At 39.4% G+C, this 23,009-nt stretch overlaps 1 protein-coding gene across 1 annotated transcript in view; it reads right to left on the minus strand.

Annotated features, from left to right (window-relative positions):
* Window positions 1-23,009, minus strand: part of LOC122550254 (contactin-associated protein-like 2) — a 2,045,475-nt gene that overhangs the window by 1,184,425 nt on the left and 838,041 nt on the right. The window contains exon 5 of the mRNA XM_087987230.1: window positions 8,701-8,904. Coding sequence (XP_087843356.1) covers window positions 8,701-8,904 — 204 coding nt within the window. The remainder of the gene's footprint in view (window positions 1-8,700; window positions 8,905-23,009) is intronic.

Raw genomic sequence — 23,009 nt, forward strand, 5'->3', positions numbered from 1 at the left:
ACAACTCACCACCACCTTCTCCAGCGCAAGTAGGGATGATGAATCAATGCTGGCCCAGCCAGCGACTCAGTGTTTCATGAACTAATGCAAAACATAAACTGTTCTATCAGTGCTATTTTCAATATGAATAATTTAATTGTATTTTTTTTCATAATTCTCTCAGAATCTCAAAGGAATGTTTCAAGGGAATAATAAATCTGTGAATTTAGCATCAAAGTTCAGTAATATGTTTGGCATCAACAATCCTGATGAAGGGCTTATGCATGAAACGTATATTCTCCTGGTCCTCAGATGCTGCTTGACCTGCTGTGCTTTTCCAGTGTGTGTGTTTTTCTTCTGGGTGCTCTGGTTTCCTCCCATGATCCAAAGATGTGCAGGTTAGGTGAATTGGCCATGCTAAATTCCCCATAGTGTCAGGTGCATTGGTCAGGGGTAAATATAGGGTAGGGGAAAGGGTCTGGGTGGGTTACTCTTAAGACAGTCAGTGTGTACTTGCTTGGCTGAAGGCCTTGTTTCTATAGTGTAGGGAATTTAATCTGTGAAGTGAGACACAGTGTTAAAGTTTTAAGATTGATTACTTTTCAGCATAACATTTAGGAGATTATCAACTCAAAATGCGAAGCTAATCCTTTCTGACTTGTCATTCATTTTCCTTCCACCCAGTTCTGAGAAATATTTAGTATGTTAAAGTCCCTTTTTGCGTCAATGTGTGGTTAATGATATATAACCACAGCTGAATTGAAACAGTTCAAGTGAAAGTACAGATGATGGGGAATGTTATATAATGCATCAGTGATCGATAAATGTTAGAGAATCTTTCCAGTGTCAATGCAATTGAAAGTCTTATACAGAGTTAAGTAATGAACATTGACATTATGGTATCATATCACATCCCATACCACATTCACATCACATACCACATTCTATATTTTTAACGCGCATGCAATCAAAGATAGTACAAAATATAGTCATCTTAATGTTATAGTAGTATTTAGATAGAAGTTTTAGGATAAAAATTGATTTTGTGCTGGAAAACCGTCAGTTTAAAATAAATGTTCTTCAGATTGCAGCCAACTGTTTTTATGGTATAAAAATGAAATGGTGGTTTGATACAACTGGATAAATATTTCTCAGGATTAATAGACAGTACAGGCTAATCCATTTGTCCCTTTGCCTATGTTCAATACTCTCTGTGTATTGGAGTACATTCAAATGTCCTTATCTCAATCTATGATAACCCTCAATTCCTTCTTCCTCAAATGTTTCTCTAACTTCTCATCTATACCAATCACTTCAAACATTCCCTGCTGTAGCAAGTTCCAGAGTCACTACTTTTTAGAGCAAGAGATTTCTTTTGAAGTGTGCTACGAAGTCAAAAGTATGTATGTTCATTTTAAAATAGGAAGTTTTTTGAATTTTTGAAGTAAACTTAAAGTGCAGGCTCAGCTACCCAAATGGAAAGGCTGGGAGACGAGGTGTTCCAAAATAGATACATATAGCAAATGGCTGTTAATTGGATACCTGAGTTTTAGTTGCTGTTTTGATATCAATTTGCATTTAACCAATTAATTTAAATTATGCCCAGGATACCAAAACCCAATGGAATTTGAATTTAAATCAAAAAGTGAGAATGTAATGTGTCTTAGGAGTGTATAAAAATGCAGACAATTTGAAAATTGGTCAGAGAGCAACAGCCATCGATCAGCCAAGCAACTGCCACACAGCCAGAGAACCAACTGCCCATTGAACATTTTGCTCTCAAACAAATTAGAAAACACTCTCTATCTAAAGTACCTTTTCTTGTAAAACATATTTGCAGAAAAAAAGATGACCCAGGGAGATCAACAGCATGAAGATTGAAGCCAGCGGAAAAGATAGAGGCTGTGTGGCCTTGAGATTAAGTTAAAGTAATGTTTCATAAATGTGTTATTGGAACAGCCTGGTTTTTCTTTATAGAATTGGGGTCAGATAGTATATAGTTAAGAAAAGGGAAGCATGGATTTGTGAATAGTTAGAGCTAAGAAAAAAATTGTTATTTTTTTCTTCCAATAGTGGAAGCTAGGAGTTCTCTGTCACTACATTTTAGTGTATTATGGGGATGGCAAGCTTTTCTGGGTGTTTATTTTTAATTAACAGAGGGGTTTGACCTCCACATCGTAACAAGTGATAATTAAAATATTTTGGTGACAACCCTATTCTAATAAAAATGTAAGACTATAAGACTAGGAGAAGTAAACATTCAACCCATTGAGTCCAGTCTGCCATTTGATATGATCATGGTTGATCTCATAATCCTTAACTCCACAATGCTGCCTTATCCCCATAACCCATGATTTCCTAAATTAGAAATATGTCAATCTCAAATGTGACCATACAGAATGACACAGCCTTGACAGCCCTCTGTGGTGAAGAATTCCATAGATTAACAAACCTCTGAGAGAAGTCCTCCTCATTTCTGTCTTAAATAGGTGACTATTTTCCCTGAGATTATACCCTCTGGTACTAGTCTCTACTACACAGGGAAACAACCTTACAGTATCTATTCTTTCATTCTCCTGAACTACAATGAGTACAACTCAATTTAATCAACATCTCCTCACAATTAAATCATCCCATTTCCAGGATCAGCCTAGTGAAACTTCTCTGAATTGTCCCAATGCCAGTAAATCTTTCCTTAGATATGGGGACCAAAACCGCTTGCAATATTTCAGCTCTGTTTTGGCCAGTGTCTTATATAATTTTAGCAAAACCTCCCATTTATATTCCCTTCCCTTTGAAAATAAAGGACAACATTTTATTTGTCTTCCTTATTACTGATTAGGAAGCCCAAATCCCAATGCTGCAGCTTTCTGTTGTTTAAGATGGCCTCTAGTTGTGTTCTTCCTCTCAAAAAGTAGCATTTACTCTGTAACTTCTCAGTCAAAACCTCTCATAAATTTAAATATCTCTATTAGGTCATTAGAAGCTTCCTTTCGTCTCTCCCCAAGACAAAGGGAGACCCATTTCTGTCAATCATTGCCTGTTTTTTTTAGCTTGTGAATTTCTGGACTCCTCTCCTACCATGACATTGACATTCAAATTGTAGTCATCAACTTGTCTCTTTAATAATCCGCTTGCCGTGGTCTCAGAAAGGGTTGAGTGATATTGAAAATGCCATTCAACAGCTGTAGAAAGATAAAGGCTCTGGTGGAGGTGGAATCCCAGCTGACATACTGAAACAATGTGAATATACATTCCTGACATGGTAGCAATACCTCATTTCTCTATCAAAGTGAAGGAATTAGAGGATTTCAGGGATGTTGTGATCATCATTATATTTTGAGATGTGTATAATTGCAGTAACACTTCTTTCTACCACAGAGAAAATATTGCAAGGACCTTCCTGAACTACCTCTATCCAAGGAGCTGAGGAGCTCCTTCCAAAGTTGCATTGTAATTTTCACCCATCAAGAGACTCCACAGGCATGATATTAAATATGCATCAAGTTTAAGTGGAAGGAACAAGACCATTAATTCTATTTGGCCTTTCCCAACCTCATGATAAATGATGACTCTGTGAACTATGAAAGCTTAAGGAGTAGACTTCTCAAATTTGGCTACCTTTTGAAATTTGTCATCATCTTTCACCTATTCGTGATGATGTGTCAGGTATGATTCTCATCAATGGAATCACTGCAGATTCTATCTGTGAAACCCGTGGTCAAACAAGGCAGGGTCACTGCACCATAACTCTCAAGCAAACTACTTACAGGCAAAGTAATGAAGCTAAAGATCAGACAGGAAACTGTTTGATCTACACCATCTTCAATCCAAAAGTAAAAATCATTCCAACCTCATTCATCGAGCTTCATATGCAAGTTATACTTGTGGCTGTTCTCTCACTTGGGAACTGATCTCAAAGTCATTGTTGACTCCACTGAAGCCAATGAGAAATGGATTGTACGCTGAAAACACAGCAATGTAAGGTTTTCTTCCATATATTGCATCCTCAGTCTGAATCAAAGAATAGTTACAATGGTGAAGGAGGCCATTCAGCCAATTGCATCAGCACTGGTTTATTTCCTAAAACCAAAAAAGAAATGCTGGAAAATCTCAGCAGATCTGGCAGAGAAGAGAGAAAAGAGCTGACATTTCGAATCTAATTGACCCTTTGTCACATCACCCTTTCTTTGATTACACATCACTGCAACTCAATGCTCACTCTTTTTCTCCATCGACTAAAATCGATGGTGAGTTCCTTGAAAACATGGACTGTTGTCATATCTTCATAGAAACCCTACAGTGTGGAAGCAGGCCATTCAGCCCATCAGGTCCACACCAACCCTCCAAAGAGGATCCCACCTAGACCCACACCACTACCCTATATGTCCCATGGCTAACCCACCTAGTCTGCAACACAAGGGATGACTTAGCACGGCCAATCCACTCACCTGCACATCTATGGATTGTGGGAGGCAACCCGAGCACCCGGCAGAAATCCACACAGACATAGAGAGAACGTACGAACTCCATACAGACAGTTGCCCAAGGCGTGAATCGAACTCAGGTCCCTGGCACTGTGGGGCAGCAGTACTAACCACTGAGTCACTGAGACGCTCTTGGGAGCATTTTTTAAAATATGGATGATAGAATTGATCATGAGTTCCAAAGCGTCAGCTCATCCTTTGACTGATAGAGGATAAAAATACAAGAGGACCACAACTCAAACCAAGACTAAGGTTATGGATTTCTGAGGCAATAGTGATTCCTACACTCCTATATGCTTTGGGGACTAGTTCGATCTACAGAAAGCATTTTAAAGCACGTACATTGTAACACTCTCAGTTCTTTGAAAGATCCTTCAAAGTCAGTGGTCGACAACATCGTCCTCAGCAACTTCCTCAGCACTGAGGCACTAATTACTTAAATCCAGCTCCCCTGAATGGAGCATGGGGTTATTCACATGTCCAGAAACAACTACAATATAACAGCAGATATAAAACATTTAGCCCTTGGAATCTGCTCCACCATTCAATAAATCATGGCCAATCTGTCTGTGTTTTGAATTCCACATTCCCAACCTTGACCTTTAACTCCCCTGCATCACATGAATATATCTAAGTCTTCCTTAAAAATATGATTCTGCCTTCACTGCCTTTGGACATAGACAGTTGTAATGTCAAATAACCCTCAGAGAACAAAATTCTCCTCAACTTTCCTGAAAAGGCAAAGCCTAATTTAAAAATGGTAATCTTTGAGTTATCCACTGAAGAACACTTCCTTCCCACAAAGTATTGTCAAATATTTCAGGTTTTTATATACTTATCTTTTAAAATTTCTTATTTTATGAAATTTTTTTCTCCTTCTCTCTCTTGTACCTCTCTTATCCTTTTAGAGTCAGAGTCATACAGCACAGAAACAGACCCTTCAGCTGAACTCCGCTATGCCAACCATGTTTCCTGAACTGACCCAGTCCCATTTACCTATGTTTAGCCCATATCCCTCTAAACATTTCCTATTCTGCATCTGTCTAAATATCTTTTAAATGTTCTAATTATACTTGCCTCCACCACTTCCTCTGTCAGCTTGTGCCATTTATGCACCACCTGCTGCATGAAAAGTTTGGCCTCGGCTCCCTTTTAAATGATTCCCCTTTCACCTTAAACCTACGCCCTCTAATTCTGGACTCACCCACTCCTGGGAAAAGACATCAGCTATTCACATTAGCTCCACCTCTCATTATTTTACAAATCTCTCAGCCTCCGACGCTCCAGGAAGAAAACTCCCAGCCTATCCAGCCTTTCCTTATAACTCAAACTTGGTAACATTCTTGTAAATCTTTTTTGCATCCTTTCCAGTTTAATAACATCCTTCATATAATAGTCCAAATGTGGCCTTACCAATGTACTGTCCAGCCATAGCATGATGGCCCAACCCCTGTACTCAGTTCTCTGACCGATGAAGGCAAGTGCATCAAATGCCTTCTTCACTATCTTGTCTACCTGTGACACCACTTTCAAGAAACTAGTACCTGTACTCCTAGGTCTCTCTGTTCAACAATAATCCCCAGGGCCCTACCATGAACCGTGTAAGTCTTTCCTTCGTTTCTCTTACCAAAATGCAACACCTCACATTTGTCTTAATTAAGCTCCATCTGCCATTTCATTTCATAAAATAGCAACTTCTCCACAGTCTGTGGTGTAACCAAGATGTAAGCACTGAAAATGTGTTGCTGGAAAAGCGCAGCAGGTCGGGCAGCATCCAAGGAACAGGAGAATCGACGTTTCGGGCATAAGCCCTTCTTCAGGAATTGCTGCGCTTTTCCTCTCCTGTTCCTTGGATGCTGCCTGACCTGCTGCGCTTTTCCTCTCCTGTTCCTTGGATGCTGCCTGACCTGCTGCGCTTTTCCTCTCTGTTCCTTGGATGCTGCCTGACCTGCTGCACTTTTCCTCTCCTGTTCCTTGGATGCTGCCTGACCTGCTGCACTTTTCCATCTCCTGTTCCTTGGATGCTGCCTGACCTGCTGCGCTTTTCCATCTCCTGTTCCTTGGATGCTGCCTGACCTGCTGCACTTTTCCTCTCCTGTTCCTTGGATGCTGCCTGACCCGCTGCACTTTTCCTCTCCTGTTCCTTGGATGCTGCCTGACCTGCTGCGCTTTTCCAGCAACACATTTTCAGCTCTAATCTCCAGCATCTGCAGTCCTCACTTTCTCCTTAACCAAGATGTAATGCAACCTTATCATGTTGCATACCACGCAGTCATTATTGATGATAATCAACCATTATCTTGAAAAAGCACCCAGAGATTTTATTCTAAAAGAGTCTCTCTTTTTCAGCTTGAACCTGCAGTCTAGGTCTCAAACTGGTAATCACCTTTTTGAATCACTGGTTACTTCCTAATTTCTATATCCTTTCAATTTTTTTGAACCTATTGTTCTTGTTGTAACTTAAGCTTGGAGAAATCTGATCACGACCTAATGAATTATTTTTCCTGGTTTTCCACCATCCTCATACTTGGTGCCTGTGTGTGTGTGTATTTGGCCTTGAGTTTCTGATAAAGAATCCATATTCACGACTCAACGAAAGATCAATAAATATGTTGTTAGGGCAGATGTTAAAAATTACATTATATTCCCACTATTATTTAGACATGAAAATAAAATACCGAATCTGACCAAATCCAACAAGCCCATTCACAAATATCTGACAGAAACTGAACTGGTTAGTATTGCAGCATGGTAAATACTCTTGCACTCCATTACTTCTGACACAACATAAATTTGTAACAATAATAACATCATTACGTTTTGAGTACTAATGCCATTGCACCTGAGTGATATTGAGTACACAAATATTTGATTGTGAAGTGCACATGCATTTCAATGATATCATGATTCAAGATACAATTTGCAAAAAAACACTGTTATGGCCATAGATATCAAACCTGTATTGGCTTTCTGATTGCTGATTTACAAAATTGACATGTTATCATTAAACGTTGTAAGGCTCTCAGGTCTTGTGGAACATCATCCTTAGCACTATTCATGAAGTATGTTTATTACCATCTTTCCTTCCAACGTGAATCATTTTATTCAACAATCTAATATGGTATGATTTATGCCCGAAATCATTGACAGCTTCTTAAAATTCCATTTACCATTTTTTGACCTTCGCAGTGTCTCTTTTATTTGCCGCCTAAGCCACCCACAGCATTTGAATACTTTACTGTCCTTTAGCGGATCAATTAAATTTAGAAGAGAGAATTTCTGCTTGTTATCTGATATCCATCTTGAAAAATTGTACGAGACGGCTGATACCTTTTTGTTTGTAAAATAATTTTTCTCACACCACTAAGCTTGAGATTCAGGTCTTAGGTGGTATTACTTAATTAAACCAACATAACAATCTATCAAATTGTCAACTGCATGAATATTAACAACAGGGCTGCCTTCAGATTTAATATGATTAATTTTTTATTACTCTATTGCTGCTGAACACAACTCACTGTTTTTGCTGTGTTATATAAACAAGTAAGCTACTCAGTACTTATAAGATGGTTGCGTAAAGCTGGATACAAGAAGTGATTGAATTCAAAACAATAATTCAGCCTTACACCATTGCTGCTATTCATAAATCTTTGAAAGCAAACTGTCGAGAGTTTACAACATCATCAGAGGTGTTCAATTGATTCACTGCTTTGTTCTACACAAGCAATTATTATCCTTGTTTTCATCTGCACTACCAGAGCTTTACAGCTGGATTTAAATCGGGGCTGCTACAAAATAGTGAACTATCTGTGTTTTTGAGGATTACAGCATTGAGGAAAAAAATACTTGTGCCTTAAATGGTTTTATCTAGAGGACTGAGAGCAGCACAATTACAAGATAACAAGAAAAGACATTCCAAACCTATGTTCAATTCATGGTTCTATCCTCATCTTGCTCCAATCAACTTTGTGCTCCACAAAAAAATTTACTTAACAATTTAGTTTAAAATAGAAATAGATACAGGACTTGTGACAAATGAAAACTAGTGGGTTGCTCAAAGCAGCTCTATTCACAGCAACTATGAAGCTTCGTAGAAGATCATTTTACGAGAACATTCTTTAATGTGGTTTGTGCACAACACAGCATTAGCATTTGTTATTTCATGTTAGAAAACGAAGCAAATATTGCAATGCTGTCAATTATCTTAAGAATGTTCAGAGAAAATATAGATTACCTAAGTTCACCCGAAGAACCAGCTTTGCTTTTTTGATTTCAAGGGTTATATAGTCTCCTTGTTGTCCTTCGCCATGGAATATAACACCTTCATTTTCAGATGTTTTAAACTTCAGTGAAATAATATCCTTTAACGTTTTCATTTTCTTATTTCTAAACATATAGGATAATGGACTGTAGCCATCAAAATTAATAACATCTGCCCCTGCAAACAGAAAAAAAACAAGAGGCATTTAGTCAGCATGAAATAGGAAAAATATAACAATTTGTCCTAAAATCCAAAAACAGTGCACTTGACAGTCAAATCAGCGCTAACCATATAATGTATAGACACCTTGGGACAAACTGTGATCCAATTTATGGAGAGATACTTGATTAAAAATGCACACACTGGATTAAAGATAGTGTCAAGATACTCCTATGGGTATATATCAACTGGTGCAATTTAAATTCAATTGATACATTTGGGTTTGAGCGTTAGTATCAGTAATGGTGACCATGAAACTATCATAATTTTTTGTGAAAACACATCAAGTTCATCAATGGCCTTAAGGTCATGAACTCCAGTGTCCATAGTACTATGTAAAGTCATGGTTCTGAAAGAGTTAATATTGAAGTTTTTTTTGTGCGGGGCTACAGCTAATCTGATGCTGTTATGTGATCATTGGGAGGAGATTCAGGCAGTCTTGCACAGATCCTGTCATTTCTGGGTTTTGATAGTCTTAAGTCATTATGTTTAACATGGTACATTGTACATTGATACATTGTACCAACTGCTCTCAAGCAATAAACTGCCTCTTGCTATGTCATGTAAGTACCTCTTCTTGACAAGGTTCATCAGTAATCTATCAGCACTAATACTCAACCACCCACAACCCAGAATAATATTTACCTGGTCTGACCTAAATGTGATTCCAGACCTCCAGTAATGTGGTTGATTGAAACAGAGTGACAAGCCAATCAGGAAGTTTTGATGAACAACAATACCAGAAATACCCACATGCCATTAAAAAGTAAGGAAAAATTATGGTAATGCAATCAAAATCAATTTAAAATCTTCTAATGTACTGAACCTTCATATTGCATGTTATTAGACCCAACATATCAAATCTGTGACAATACTTTTACTTGATTCATTTTGTTTTGGTTTTCTTCAAAGAAATATTTTGAGCGGTCGGAAATGCGAAGCTGTCTATTTGAAGCCAATAAAGTAAACAGCTTTTGAGGCTTTGGGGTTTATTTTTTAAATTTGTAACAATAAAAGCAGCATGAATGGGTGGAGTCAGGCTGCTACACAAGCAGGGTTTTAATTTAGCTTTCAGTAGCTGCTAGGGTTGAAGTTGGCAGTGGAAGCTATTACATCTCTCTGATACAGCTAAAAGTTAAGAGTTCTCTCTGCTTCTAGAATTGCATGGGCAATAATCTATTAAACTGAATTTGCCTTTGCTAAGAGTGTGTTTATGGGAAATTACTATATTGGAAGAATTACCATTAAATAATCTATTATTCTGTTTAGTTTTTCAATTAATTTAAAGTTATTCCAATTCTTCTTTCCTTTGTATTTTAACTAGAGGTAAGAATAAAGTGTGTTCTACTTAAAGCCAAATAGCATGTCTAATCGACCTACAGCACCTTAAGCTTGTCTTTAAATAAGATAAACATTAGGATCAAGTCTACCTCCTTGATACATTTGCATAGGGTTTGGTTTGGCCCATTACAGGTCTTATTTCAGTTAATATTTGGTAATCTGGGCAATTTCATGACAAACTTGGTTTCATATCCAGCATCCATTGAGTGCTGTTGTATAGTCAGACATTTTCTTTTATTTTAGCTGAGGTTTAGCAGTGAGTTTTGATCACCAGCCCAAGCTATTCATCACAGTTACGTTTCCCAACAGGCTTTTTAAAGGCAGTCTGTGATGATTGGAAATCGAAAGCAGTACGATGTCCTCTGCAGATGTTTTGGAATGGGGCAAGCATCGGCATGTCTCTTTAACCAATTAAATCAACAAATTCTTAATTTGGCACAGAATCTGAACTGTGAGGTGTGAATTAGAATATTTCAGTCAGTGAAAAATCTGTATAGAGGGCTAAATACAGAGAGGGAAAGAACAATAGGAATAATGAAGAAGAGTTGGTCACTAACAATCACTGGCTAATGGACATGATTGTCCACTTTGGAAATTCCATGTCACTGGTCGTGGGTTTTGTGGATCCTTATGTGGCTGATGAGCCTGAACCAGAGTCAAATTTCCAACCGCATATTTGTCAGGTGTTCCAAGAGGTGGAAATGGCCTTTGCCTTGAGATCATTTCTCTGGTTTGTAGTTAAAAAATGTGTTTTCTTAGCTTTATCAATTCTTTAACAATAATTAACATATTATAAAATGAAACTTTTAATTTTTTTTGTTTATTCCCAAAAGTCTATTTTGCAATAATTAAGATATTTTGTACCATTAAAGTTTACTTACACTGAAACGGACAAATTCATTTTTTTTTTATCTGGCAAGCAGAATAGTGGGTACATATGACTCATATCTGTGGTTGGCATTGATACTAAGAAGATCACCAACAACTACAAAGATTGCTGCATCTTAACTGATTTTGTGTCCTTCCAGCTGGTACTTCCTCTGCCAGTTGTTGTAGCAAAGTCACTGTGCAGCCAGAAACAAAGGAATCGCAAAGAGAAGCTTCACAGCAGACATACTCACCCATACCTTTAGCTGCTATATTTAGTCATGTGCTCAAAGATCTTACATGTGTTCAACGGATGGGTAAGTGGAAGGATGAATGAGTGATTAGGTCAATGAATGGGTGGATGATTGAGTGATTGAGAAAGAAAGAGTGGGTAGTTGTGGATAGTCATCTTGGGTTTGTTTGCAGGACTGGGCTATCACATTGGGGGAACAGGGTAACCAGTTTGACTCTAGTCAGGGTTGGTTGAAGCTGTGGAAGGCATGTATGGGATGGTGTGTTGAATTTGACTGTTAATTGCAGAGTTACATCAAAGACTAAACAGTGTAGAAATTTGAGGGTAAATATTCAGCTTAGTACAACATATGTAGGCCAGATCACTGATCCTGAACTCAATATTGCCGACATTGGTCAAGGAACCTGGACCATGCCACACAAATAATCAGAAGTTTAACTTGCCAACTCAATTATAGTGCACATTTAGCACTGACAATTTACTATTATGACCATAAAAAAGTCAATGTTTAACCTGCCAGTAGCAATCCTGAAACATCACAACCCTGCAATTATCATTCACAAGGATTATTAATTTTAGTTCTTAAAATATAATCTACTTTATTGTTCTGATAGGTAAACACAGATCCATGTTAAACAGCTTTAAGGTCTTCAGATCTGTCTCACTGCTTTGGATGTCAATCTCATGCATAATACTGTTTTGACAGTAAACAGTCTTTATTCTATTGGTTTAATAGCCAATAATATCTGAAGAATGAAGCAGAAAGAAACAGCCAAAAAAAACAACAGAGACAGTGAGAAAAATACTATCGTAGCACAAGGGAGAGGATGTACTGAGGATTCACAGAGCATAAAGAAGGGGTTCTGGATTGAAAACTAGAAAGGTAAAGGTTTCATGAATGCTACGATGACTTCAAATGCAGAACAATTTAAAAGTTTTTTCCTTTAAGTTTCTGACCAAACAGTTAGTTTACTTGGCAGGATGGCTGACTGTCAGTCACAATGACTAGATGAAATGCAGTGAGCACAAAGAAGATAGCGACCAAGGAAGAGATTGTATTCAGATATGAGGAGAGATGGTGATGGGTGTGTAGAAAATATCTTGATTAGAGACAAAAGCAGAAATTGATGAAAAATTCAGTCAGTCTGGCAGCATATGGAGAGAAAGCAGATGCTTTAGATCCAGTGACCCTTCTTCAGAAGTTGGTGAGGGTGGCTGATTAGTGTGTGGTCATGAGGAGAGATCACTGGGGGAGATGGTGATTATGAAACTGGCAATATGGGACCTTGTTAGGCCGAGAGGTTTTGCAGACAATACTCGCCTTCTGCTAAAAAGGGTTAAAAATGTTAAATCCTTATAATTAAAAGGCGCAACTTCCTTATAACTTGTGGGCGGCACGGTGGCACAGTGGTTAGCACTGCTGCCTCACAGCGCCAGAGACCCGGGTTCAATTCCCGCCTCAGGCGACTGTGTGGAGTTTGCACATTGTCCCCATGTCTGCGTTTCCTCTGGGTGCTCCGGTTTCCTCCCACAGTCCAAAATTGTGCAGGTTAGGTGAATTGGCCATGCTAAATTACCCGTAGTGTTAGGTGAAGAGGTAAATGTAGGGGAATGGGTCTGGGTGGGTTGCGCTTCGGCGGATCGGTGTGGACTTGTTGGCCGAAGGGCCTGTTTCCACACTGTAAGTAATCTAATCTAATCTAATCTAAAACTTAAATCAAAGAAAAACACTGCAGATGCAGAAAATCTGACATAAAAACAAAAAGTGTTGGCAAAAGTCAGCTGGTCTGGCAACATCAGTGGAAGGAGAAAGAGAGTTAACATTTCGAATCTGATGTGACTTCTTCTGAACACGAGTTATGTTCAAGACATTAATCCTTTCTCTCTGCATAGATGCTGCTAATCTGCTGAGTTTCTCCAGCACTTTCTTGTTTATATTCCTTAAAACTTTGATCTACCAAACTACTGACTCAGAGTGGATGAGTTATCTGCCATCTTTCCCTTTTATGATAAAAATGAAAGTCATCATGTTCAAGATAAATTCTGATAAGTCAAATTTTACTTTCTCAATCAATCCAAAAGCATATAATTTTGGGTGTAAAATTAATTCCAATAACTTCAAAGAAATAGATGAATATGGATTGACTGCTTCAATGGATGATTCAGCACTGTTCAATTGTTGTTATCTCTATGTCCAAATCTGAACCTTTTGATTTCTATATAAATCAATGCCAAAAATTATCAGGGCTGACCAATATTTACATTCATTATAATTACTGGGAACCTTTGAAGGCAAAAATATAAATGCACTTTTGCTATTTAATTTTAAACTTTGTGTAGAGACAAGAAATCAAGCTGGATCTCTCTCCACCAGGTCCCACTCTGTAGCAGGAGTTTCCACTCAAGCATATTGCAGGAGGATAGCTTACCTGCCTTTCTTTCAACCTAAGTCATGCCTTCTTAAATGCTAAATAAATAAATATGTAGTGAATTCAGCTTGATAAACCTCTGTTCAAAAGCATCTCCTATTCACATTTCAATCATCCTTTTTAAGTCATTTTTTTCTTCTTATAACTACTAAAATAGGATGAAACTAAAATCCTCACCTGCCCAGTTTTTTCAGCCGTGTGCTATGATGTTTCCTTTCACAACCCCATGTTAAACACTGTAATGCACACATCTCACTGATTGAAATTTGACTGCCCTACATTTGACTATATTAAATCAAATGATTTCAACTTCAAAATAGTACAAAAACCGAAAAAACGGTGGATGCTGTAAATCAGAAGCAAAAAACAGAAATTGCTGGAAAAGCTCAACAGGTCTGGCAACAACTGTGGAGAGAAATCAGAGCTAACATTTCAGGTCAAGTAACCCTTCCTCAGAACCTTCCTTCCATTTTGAGGAAGGGTTACCTGACCTGAAACATTTACTCTGATTTCTCTCCACAGATGCTGCCAGACCTGCTGAGCTTTTCCAGCAATTTATGTTCTTGTTTCATAAGAAGCATAATTTGTTGTGAAATGTTTTAGAATACCTGGGAGACATGTAAGTCACAATGTAAATATTTGTTTTCTTTTTCTGTTCTGCTCGATTGAGTATAGGGGCGGCTGGCTTAATTTTGAAGTCTCTGGAGTGATAACAGTCCTGTTATTAATCACAGGCATGGAATTTTCTTCAAATAAAGCAGATTTTTGAAACCTCTCCATTTGATGCCATTAGCAGTAATTCAGTATTCCAGATACTTCAACCACATCTAATATATCACTTGTGGCCATTCATTAACTCAGTGTACTCCATCTTCCTTGAAACAAAACTGCACATTTATTAGGCTGAAGTTTCACTGCAGTAGCAAAAAACAGAAATTCCTGAACACAGACCCAGAACAGAACTGTTTTAAGGAGTTGCTATCTTGCTCACCATATATATATATATATATATATGGTTTGGTATCCAATAAATAGCTATGGGTGTTGGAATGGAAGAATGACTACTTAAGTATGGGGCCCATTGAAATTCATGATGTGGCTGTAGTTATACTTCCCTTAGTGCAGAATGAAACTTCACAGAATATTTCAATTAAACAATGCCTAATCAGAAACATAGGCCTTGAATTCCAGGCAGACAGTGAAACTGGAGACCACACTGAAAGCTGTGAGGGAGGTTGCTCTGATCTTAATTATGATCCGGCTGATAGAATAAATAAACCTTGGACACAAAAATAAGTAATAGGATTCTGAGGTTAAATTGAAACACTGAGAAAAGCTTTCTTATACAAATGTGAGTGAAAGAACATACGCAATAATTATTAAATAATTACAAGACAGATTGGTGAGTTCAAGATTCTAAACTATATACCTATGTCGAGAAAATAGACTCTAACATTCAGAATTTTCATGGAGTTAACAGACAAACAGTGGTCAAACACCACACAGATTGCAATTTAATTGACCAAAGGTATCAAGACAGATTTACCCAGAATTGGATGACAAAGTCATATAGTCATCATTGTTGTGGTTCTGTTCGCCGAGTTGGGAATTTGTGTTGCAGACGTTTCGTCCCCTGTCTAGGTGACATCCTCAGTGCTTGGGAGCCTCCTGTGAAGCGCTTCTGTGATCTTTCCTCCGGCATTTGTAGTGGTTTGAATCTGCCGCTTCTGGTTGTCAGTTCCAGCTGTCCGCTGCAGTGGCCGGTATATTGGGTCCAGGTCAATGTGCTTGTTGATTGAATCAGTGGATGAGTGCCATGCCACTAGGAATTCCCTGGCTGTTCTCTGTTTGGCTTGTCCTATAATAGTAGTGTTATCCCAGTCAAACTCATGTTGCTTGTCATCTGCGTGTGTGGCTACTAAGGATAGCTGGTCGTGTCATTTCGTGGCTAGTTGGTGTTCATGGATACGGATCGTTAGCTGTCTTCCTGTTTGTCCTATGTAGTGTTTTGTGCAGTCCTTGCATGGGATTTTGTATACTACGTTGGTTTTACTCATGCTGGGTATCGGGTCCTTTGTCCTGGTGAGTTGTTGTCTGAGAGTGGCTGTTGGTTTGTGTGCTGTTATGAGTCCTAGTGGTCGCAGTAGCCTGGCTATCAGTTCAGAAATGTTGTTGATGTATGATAACGTGGCTAGTCCTTTGGGTTGTGACATGTCCTCATTCCGTTGTCTCTCCCTTAGGCATCTGTTGATGAAATTGCGGGGGTATCCGTTTTTGGCGAATACATTGTAGAGGTGTTCTTCTTCCTCTTTTTGCAGTTCTGGTGTACTACAGTGTGTTGTGGCCCTTTTGAACAGTGTCTTGATGCAACTTCTTTTGTGTGTGTTGGGGTGGTTGCTTTTGTAGTTCAGGACTTGGTCTGTGTATGTGGCTTTCCTGTATACCTTTGTGGTGAATTCTCCGTCCAGTGTTCTCTGTAGCATCATGTCTAGGAATGGGAGTTGGTTGTCCTTTTCTTCCTCTCTAATGAATCGGATTCCTGTGAGTGTGGCGTTGATGATCCAGTGTGTGTTCTCTATTTCTGTGTTGTTAATGATTACAAAGGTATCATCTACATATCTGACCCAGAGTTTGGGTTGAATTTGAAGTAAGACTGTTTGTTCTAATCTTTGCATTACAGCTTCTGCTATGAGTCCAGAGATGGGTGAGCCCATGGGTGTGCCGTTGATTTGTTCATATATTTGGTTGTTGAATGTGAAGTGTGTTGTGAGATACAAGTCCAGTAGTTTGAGTATGCAGTCTTTGTTGATAGGTTCACCGTCTTGTTGTCTGTTCTGTATGTCCAGCAGGTTGGCTATTGTTTCTCTGGCTAGGGTTTTGTCGATAGAGGTGAAAAGTGCCGTTACATCGAATGAGACCATAGTTTCTTCCTTGTCTATGTGTATATTTCTGATGATGTCCAAGAATTCCTGTGTTGACTGTATAGAGTGTCTGGATCCGCTGATCAGGTGTTTCAGTTTCTGCTGTAGCCCTTTAGCCAGTTTGTGAGATGGTGTCCCTGGTAGTGATACGATGGGTCTGAGTGGGATGTCTGGTTTGTGCACTTTCGGTAGTACATAGAATTTGGGGGTGTTGTTGCTTTCAGGTTTCATTCTTTGTCGGTCAAACCTGGTTATCTGTCCATTTTTTTGTAGGTTCCTCAGAGTGTTGTTTATCCTATTGGTGAGCTGTGGGATGGGGTCAAGCTCCCTCTTTTGGTAGGTGTTGATATCTGCAAGTAGTTGTTGTGCTTTCTGGATGTACTCTGCTTTGTCCAGGATGACTACTTAAGTATGGGGCCACCCGAGCTACAAATCTGTGCACAAACTTTGAATATAGTCATCATGATCCACAACAGAAAAACAGCCCTTTGGCTCACCATCTAGCTATCTTTCTCTCATTTTCGAGCATTTGGCCAATTGTCTGGTATGTCTTGACAATGCAAATGTATATTTAAATACATAGAGTCATAGAGATGCTGAGTCATACAGCTTGAAAACAGACATTTCATTCCAACTAGTCCACACCGACCATGTTCCCAAACTAAACATTTATTTGCATTTGGCCTATTTCTCTCCAAATCTTTCCTATTTATGTACTTACCCAAATGTCTTTTAAATGTTGTAATTGTGTGTTATGAGAAGTTCTGCCTCTAATGGCAGTGAGTTCCAGATACCCGACATACTCTGGGTGAAAGATATTTCCTCACATCCCTTCTAAATCTCCAACCACTTACGTTAAATCAAAGTCAATGATCCCTCCAACAGTGGGAAAAGTTTCTTCCCCTTTTACCCTGTCTGTGCAATCGAGTCATAGAGATATATAGCACAGAAATAGACCCTTCGGTCCAACTCGTTCATATCCTAAATTGATCTAGTGCCATTGGCCAGTATTTAGGCCATAACCCATCCAGGTGCCTTTTAAATATTCTTATTGTGCCAGCCTCCACCACTTCCTCTGGCAGCTCATTCCATACATGCACCACTCTCTGCATGAAAAAGTTGTTCCTTATGTCTCTTTTAAATCTTTTTCCCTCTCACGTTAAACCTATGCCCTCTAGTTTTGGACTCCCTCAACCCTGGGAAAAGACCTTGTCCATTTATTCTATCCATGCCACTCATGATTTTATATAAGGTCACGCCCCCCAGCCTCCTATGCTCGAGGGAAAATAGCCTTAGTCAATTCAGCCTCTCCCTATAGCTCAAACCCTCCAAATCTGGCAACATCCTTGTCAATCTTTTCTGAAATCTTTCAAGCTTCACAACATCTTTCTTCCAGCAGGGAGACCAGAATGGCAGGCACTATTCCAATAGTGGTTAACCAACGTCATATACATCTCCCAACTCCAATGCTCAATGCACTGATCAATAAAGGCAAGAATATCAAAATCCTTCTTCTCTATCCTATCTACCTGCAAATCCACTTTCAAGAAACTATGATTCTACACTTTAAGATCTCTTTGTTCAGCAACACTCCCCAGGACCTTACCATTAAGCGTATAAGTGCTGACCTGATTTGCCTTTCCAAAATGCAGCACCTCACATTTATCTAAATTAAACTCCATTTTCCAGTCCTCGGCCAATTGGCTTATCTGATCAAAATCCCGTTGTATTCTGAGGCAATCTTCTTTGCTGTCAACTACACCTCCAATTTTGGTGTCATCTGCAAACGTACTAACCATACCTCCTGTGTTCACATCCAAATCATTTATATAAATGATGAAAAGCATGTCCTTCATAATTTTATACATCTCAACCATGTTCCCTCCCTATCTCCTCTGCTTTAAGGAAAATAACCCCAGTCTATCCAATCTCACTTCAGAACTAAAACTCTCCAGCCCAGACAACATCCTCACAACTCTCCTCTGCACCCTCTTGACTACAATTACGTCCCTCCGACATCTGGATTCAAGACCTGCACACAATATTGCAGCTGTGGCTTAGCTAATGATTTTTTTCACAGTTCCAGTGTCACATCCCTACTATTAAAATGAACCTATGCCTTGGCTATTAAAGCCAAGTGTTCTAAAAGCCTTTTTAACCATTTTGTCTACCTATCCTGTTACTTTCAGTGACTGTTATACATGAATACCAAGTTCCCTCTGATCCTTGGTTCTTCCCAGGGTCCTATAGGTTCATCATGTTATCCCTTGCTTTGTTTGGCCTTCCCAAGTGCACAACCTCACACTTATCCAATTGAATATCATTTGCCACAGATCAGCCCATCTGATTAGCTTGTCCATGTCCTCCTGTAATCTAAGGCCATCCTCCTCACTATTTACATATCTTCTCTGAACTTACTAACCAGCATGCCTCCATTCAAGTCTAAATCATTTAAGTAACCACAGACAAGAAGGGCCCTATCACTGATCTCTGCAAAACTCCACCGGATGCAAGCTTCCCGTCACAAAAACACCCCTTCACCATTTTAAAAAGAAAATATATTTATTTAGTGGAATGTGGGTGCTGCTGGATGGCCAGCATTTACTGCTCGTACATAGTCACCCTTGAGAAGGTAATAGTGAGTTGCCTTCTTGAACTGCTGTAGTCGACCTGTAGGTTGACTCACAATGCCACGAGAAAGGGAATTCCAGGATTTTGGCCCAGTGATAGTGAAGGAACAGCAATATGTTTTGAAGTCAGGATGGTGAGTGGCTTGGAGGGGAGCTTGAAGGTGATGGTGTTCCTATATATCTGCTGTATTGCCCTTCTAGTTGGAAGTGGTCATGGGTTTGGAAGGTACTATCTGAGGATGTTTAGTGAATTTGCCTGTGTGGATTTTACACATTCTTCCTGTGGGGCATCAGGAGGTGAGTTGCTTGCCACAGTATTCCTAGCTTCTGCCCTGCTTTTGTAGCAACTATGTTTAAATGGTGAGTCAAGTCTGATTAATGATAACTCCGAGGATGTTAATAGTGGGGGATTCTGTGAGGTAACAGCAGTGAATATCAAGTGGTGGTGGTTAGATTGTCTTTTATTTGTGATGGTCATAGCCTGGCATTTGTGTGGCATAAATGTTACTTGCCACTTGTCATCCAAAGCCTGGATATTGTCCAGATCTTATTGCATTTGGATATGGACTGCTTCAGTGTCTGAGGAGTCACAAATGGTGCTGAACATTGTGCAATCATCAGTGAACATCCCCACTTCTGACTTATGATGGAGAGGAGGTCATTGATAAGGCAACTGAAGATAGTTGGGCCAAGGACACTGCCCTGAGGAACACCTGCAGAAATGTCCTGGATCTGAGATGACTCCAACAACCGTGACCATCTTCCTATATGTCAAGTGTGACTCTAACCACATGGTACCCATTGATTCCAGTTTTGCTAGGGCTCCTTGATACCTTACTTGGTTGAATACAGCCTTGATGTCTAGGGGTGCCACTCTCACCAGTTCCCTTTGCTTTCTGTAAGGCGAATCCATTCTGGTTCAATGGAGAGTGCAGGAGAGCATACCAGGAGCAGAACTAGGCAAATCTAAAAATGAGGTGTTAACCTGGTGAAGCTGCCAAACAAGACTATTTGAGAGCCAAACAGCAAAGCAGCAAGTGATAGACAGAGCTAAGCAATCCCACAGTGAAATGATCAGATCTGCAATCCTGCCACACCCAATCACGAATGGTGGTGGACAATTAAACATCTCACTGGAGGAGAAGACTCCATAAAATATCCCCATCCTCACTGATGGAAAAGCCGAACACATCAGTGCAAAAGGTGAGGTGAAAGCATTCATAATAATCTTCAGCTAGAAGTGCCAAGTGGGTGATCTATTTCAGCCTCTCCAAAGGTCTCCAGCATCACAGATATCAAGAAATGGTTGGAGGCATTGGATACGGCAAAGATTATGGGTTCTGACTACCTTTGAAGTCCTGCTTTTCAGTCACTTTCTTAACTTCTTAAAATCTGCTTTCAAGTATTCATTCTCTTTATATCTCTGTTATTGGTAGCACTGTGGACCACAACTTCTGACTCTTAACCCTTCCCAAATTATCTCTTCAGCTTCACATGACATCCTTTACCCTTGTACCAGGGAGGTGTCACACCATCCTGGAGTCCCATCCAATGCCAAAGAAATAACTGTGCATTTTCCTAATTCATGAATCCACTATCATTTCTGCACTTCTGCTTCTGTGCAACACCAATTGCTGCTCTTTCATTTGAACTAGTCATTTTATCCAGGATATGTAATACAGGATGGGTTAGCAGCTCCAGTAAAAGATGGCTTTTTCATAGCGCAGTGCAAGGTCATAGGCAAGCATGCAGGAGTTCATTTACGTAGGCCACAATAGCCCTCACTTTGAGCAGGAGATCCTTCATTAAGAGTGTGCCTCATATATGATAGCACTCGCAGTGGATGCAGAAACTGTTTGATGTAGTGGACTGCTCAGGGCTGCTGTAAGACACAGAAATTTATGAAGTGAATGCTAGTTGCTCACCCGCTGGTGATCCTCTGAGATATCTGGAGCATCAGCTAAGAATCAGGCTTTCACTGAGGTGGATGAAAAATGCTTTCATCATCACTGGCCTCCTTAGCACTTCTGTATTGAGAAAACAGCATGTGACTGCACGGTTATATTAGACCCTTGCTGGCTTCCATTCTTACCCCGTGGCATTCAAAAATTGAGCCCAAGTACGTCTTGGTTTCATTTCACATTGCAGTAATGTTAAGATGTCCTGGGGATGATGTTAAGATATAATGAAGGTGACAGGATGAGAAAAAAGAATGTTAAAATCAGCACAAGTGAAAGAAAAAAGACACAGTTGTTTGACAAGAGTAATTGGAAAGCTGTTCAATTGAAACCTAGAGACAAACCCAAACAATTATCGCATTTAACTAAAATAATCAAGTGAAAGTAAATTAGTAACGTTGGGAAGAATGATTTAACTGTTGCATAAATATAGTCTCGTGTAAAATTTCGCTAGTTCAGCTTTCATTGGCTTTGTCGATGAAACTCGAAAAAAGGCAAGCTTTCTAGTGGATTCTATATCTGCTATAACATCGTCACAACACAGACTTCCTGCATTGACAATTTTTTCTTTAAAAATTGTAACAACTAAAATAGTAACAGAAGAAATATTTGGTTGTCAGATTTTTAAGCAAGGTTTATGTATTATCTAGATTTGTATCAATATCACAAAGCTAAATAGGACACACTAACTTGATTGAGTTTTTTGAAGAAGTAATAAAGAGGATTAATGAGGGCAGATCAATGGACATGATTTATATGGACTTCAGTAAGGTGTTCGTCAAGGTTCATGGTAGACTGGTTAACAAGGTTAGATCACACTGAATATAGGGAGAACCAGCTATTTGGGTACAGAACTGGCTCAAAGTTAGAAGACAGGGAGTGGTGGTGGAGGATTGCTTTTCAGACTGGAGGCCCTGTGGCCAGGGGTGTGCCACAATGATCGATGCTGGGTCTACTGCTTTTCATCATTTGTATAAATTCTTTGGATTTAAACATCTGAGGTATGGTTAGTAAGTTTACAGTTGACACCAAAATTAAAGGTGTAGTGGACACGCAGAAGGTTACCTCAGGATCTTGTTCAGGTGGGTCAATGGGCTGAGGAGTGGCAGATGGAGTTTAATTTAGATAAATATGAGGTGCTGCATTTTGGAAATGGAAATCAGGGCAGGACTCCTACATTTAATGTAAGGTCATGGGGGGTGTTGCTGAACAAAGAGACTTCGGAGTGCGGGTTCATAGTTCCTTGAAAATGGAGGTAGATAGGATCATGAAGAAGGTGTTTGGTATGCTTGCTTTTATTGGTCAGAGCATTAAGCTTTGGAGTTGGGATGTTATGTTGTGGCTGGATAGGACATTGGTTAAGATACTATTGAAACCCTGCACGCAATTCTGCTCTTTCTGTCATAGGAAGGATGTTGTGAAACTTGGAAGAGTTCAGAAAAGATTTATAAGGATATTGCCAGGGTTGGAGAGGTTGAGCTGTGGGGAGAGGTTGAATAGACCAAGGCTATTTTCTCTGGAGTGTCGGAGACTGAGGGATGACCTTATAGAGGTTTATAAAATCCTGAGAGTCATGGATAGGGTAAACAGACAAGGTATTTTCCCAGGGGTGGGGGAGTTAAAAACCAGAAGACAAGATTTACAAGGGACCTATGGAGCAACCT

Source organism: Chiloscyllium plagiosum, unplaced genomic scaffold, assembly GCF_037043375.1.
Source record: "Chiloscyllium plagiosum isolate Xiang-an unplaced genomic scaffold, Cpla_swu_hap1 HiC_scaffold_5, whole genome shotgun sequence".
NCBI classification, from domain to species: Eukaryota; Metazoa; Chordata; class Chondrichthyes; order Orectolobiformes; family Hemiscylliidae; genus Chiloscyllium; species Chiloscyllium plagiosum.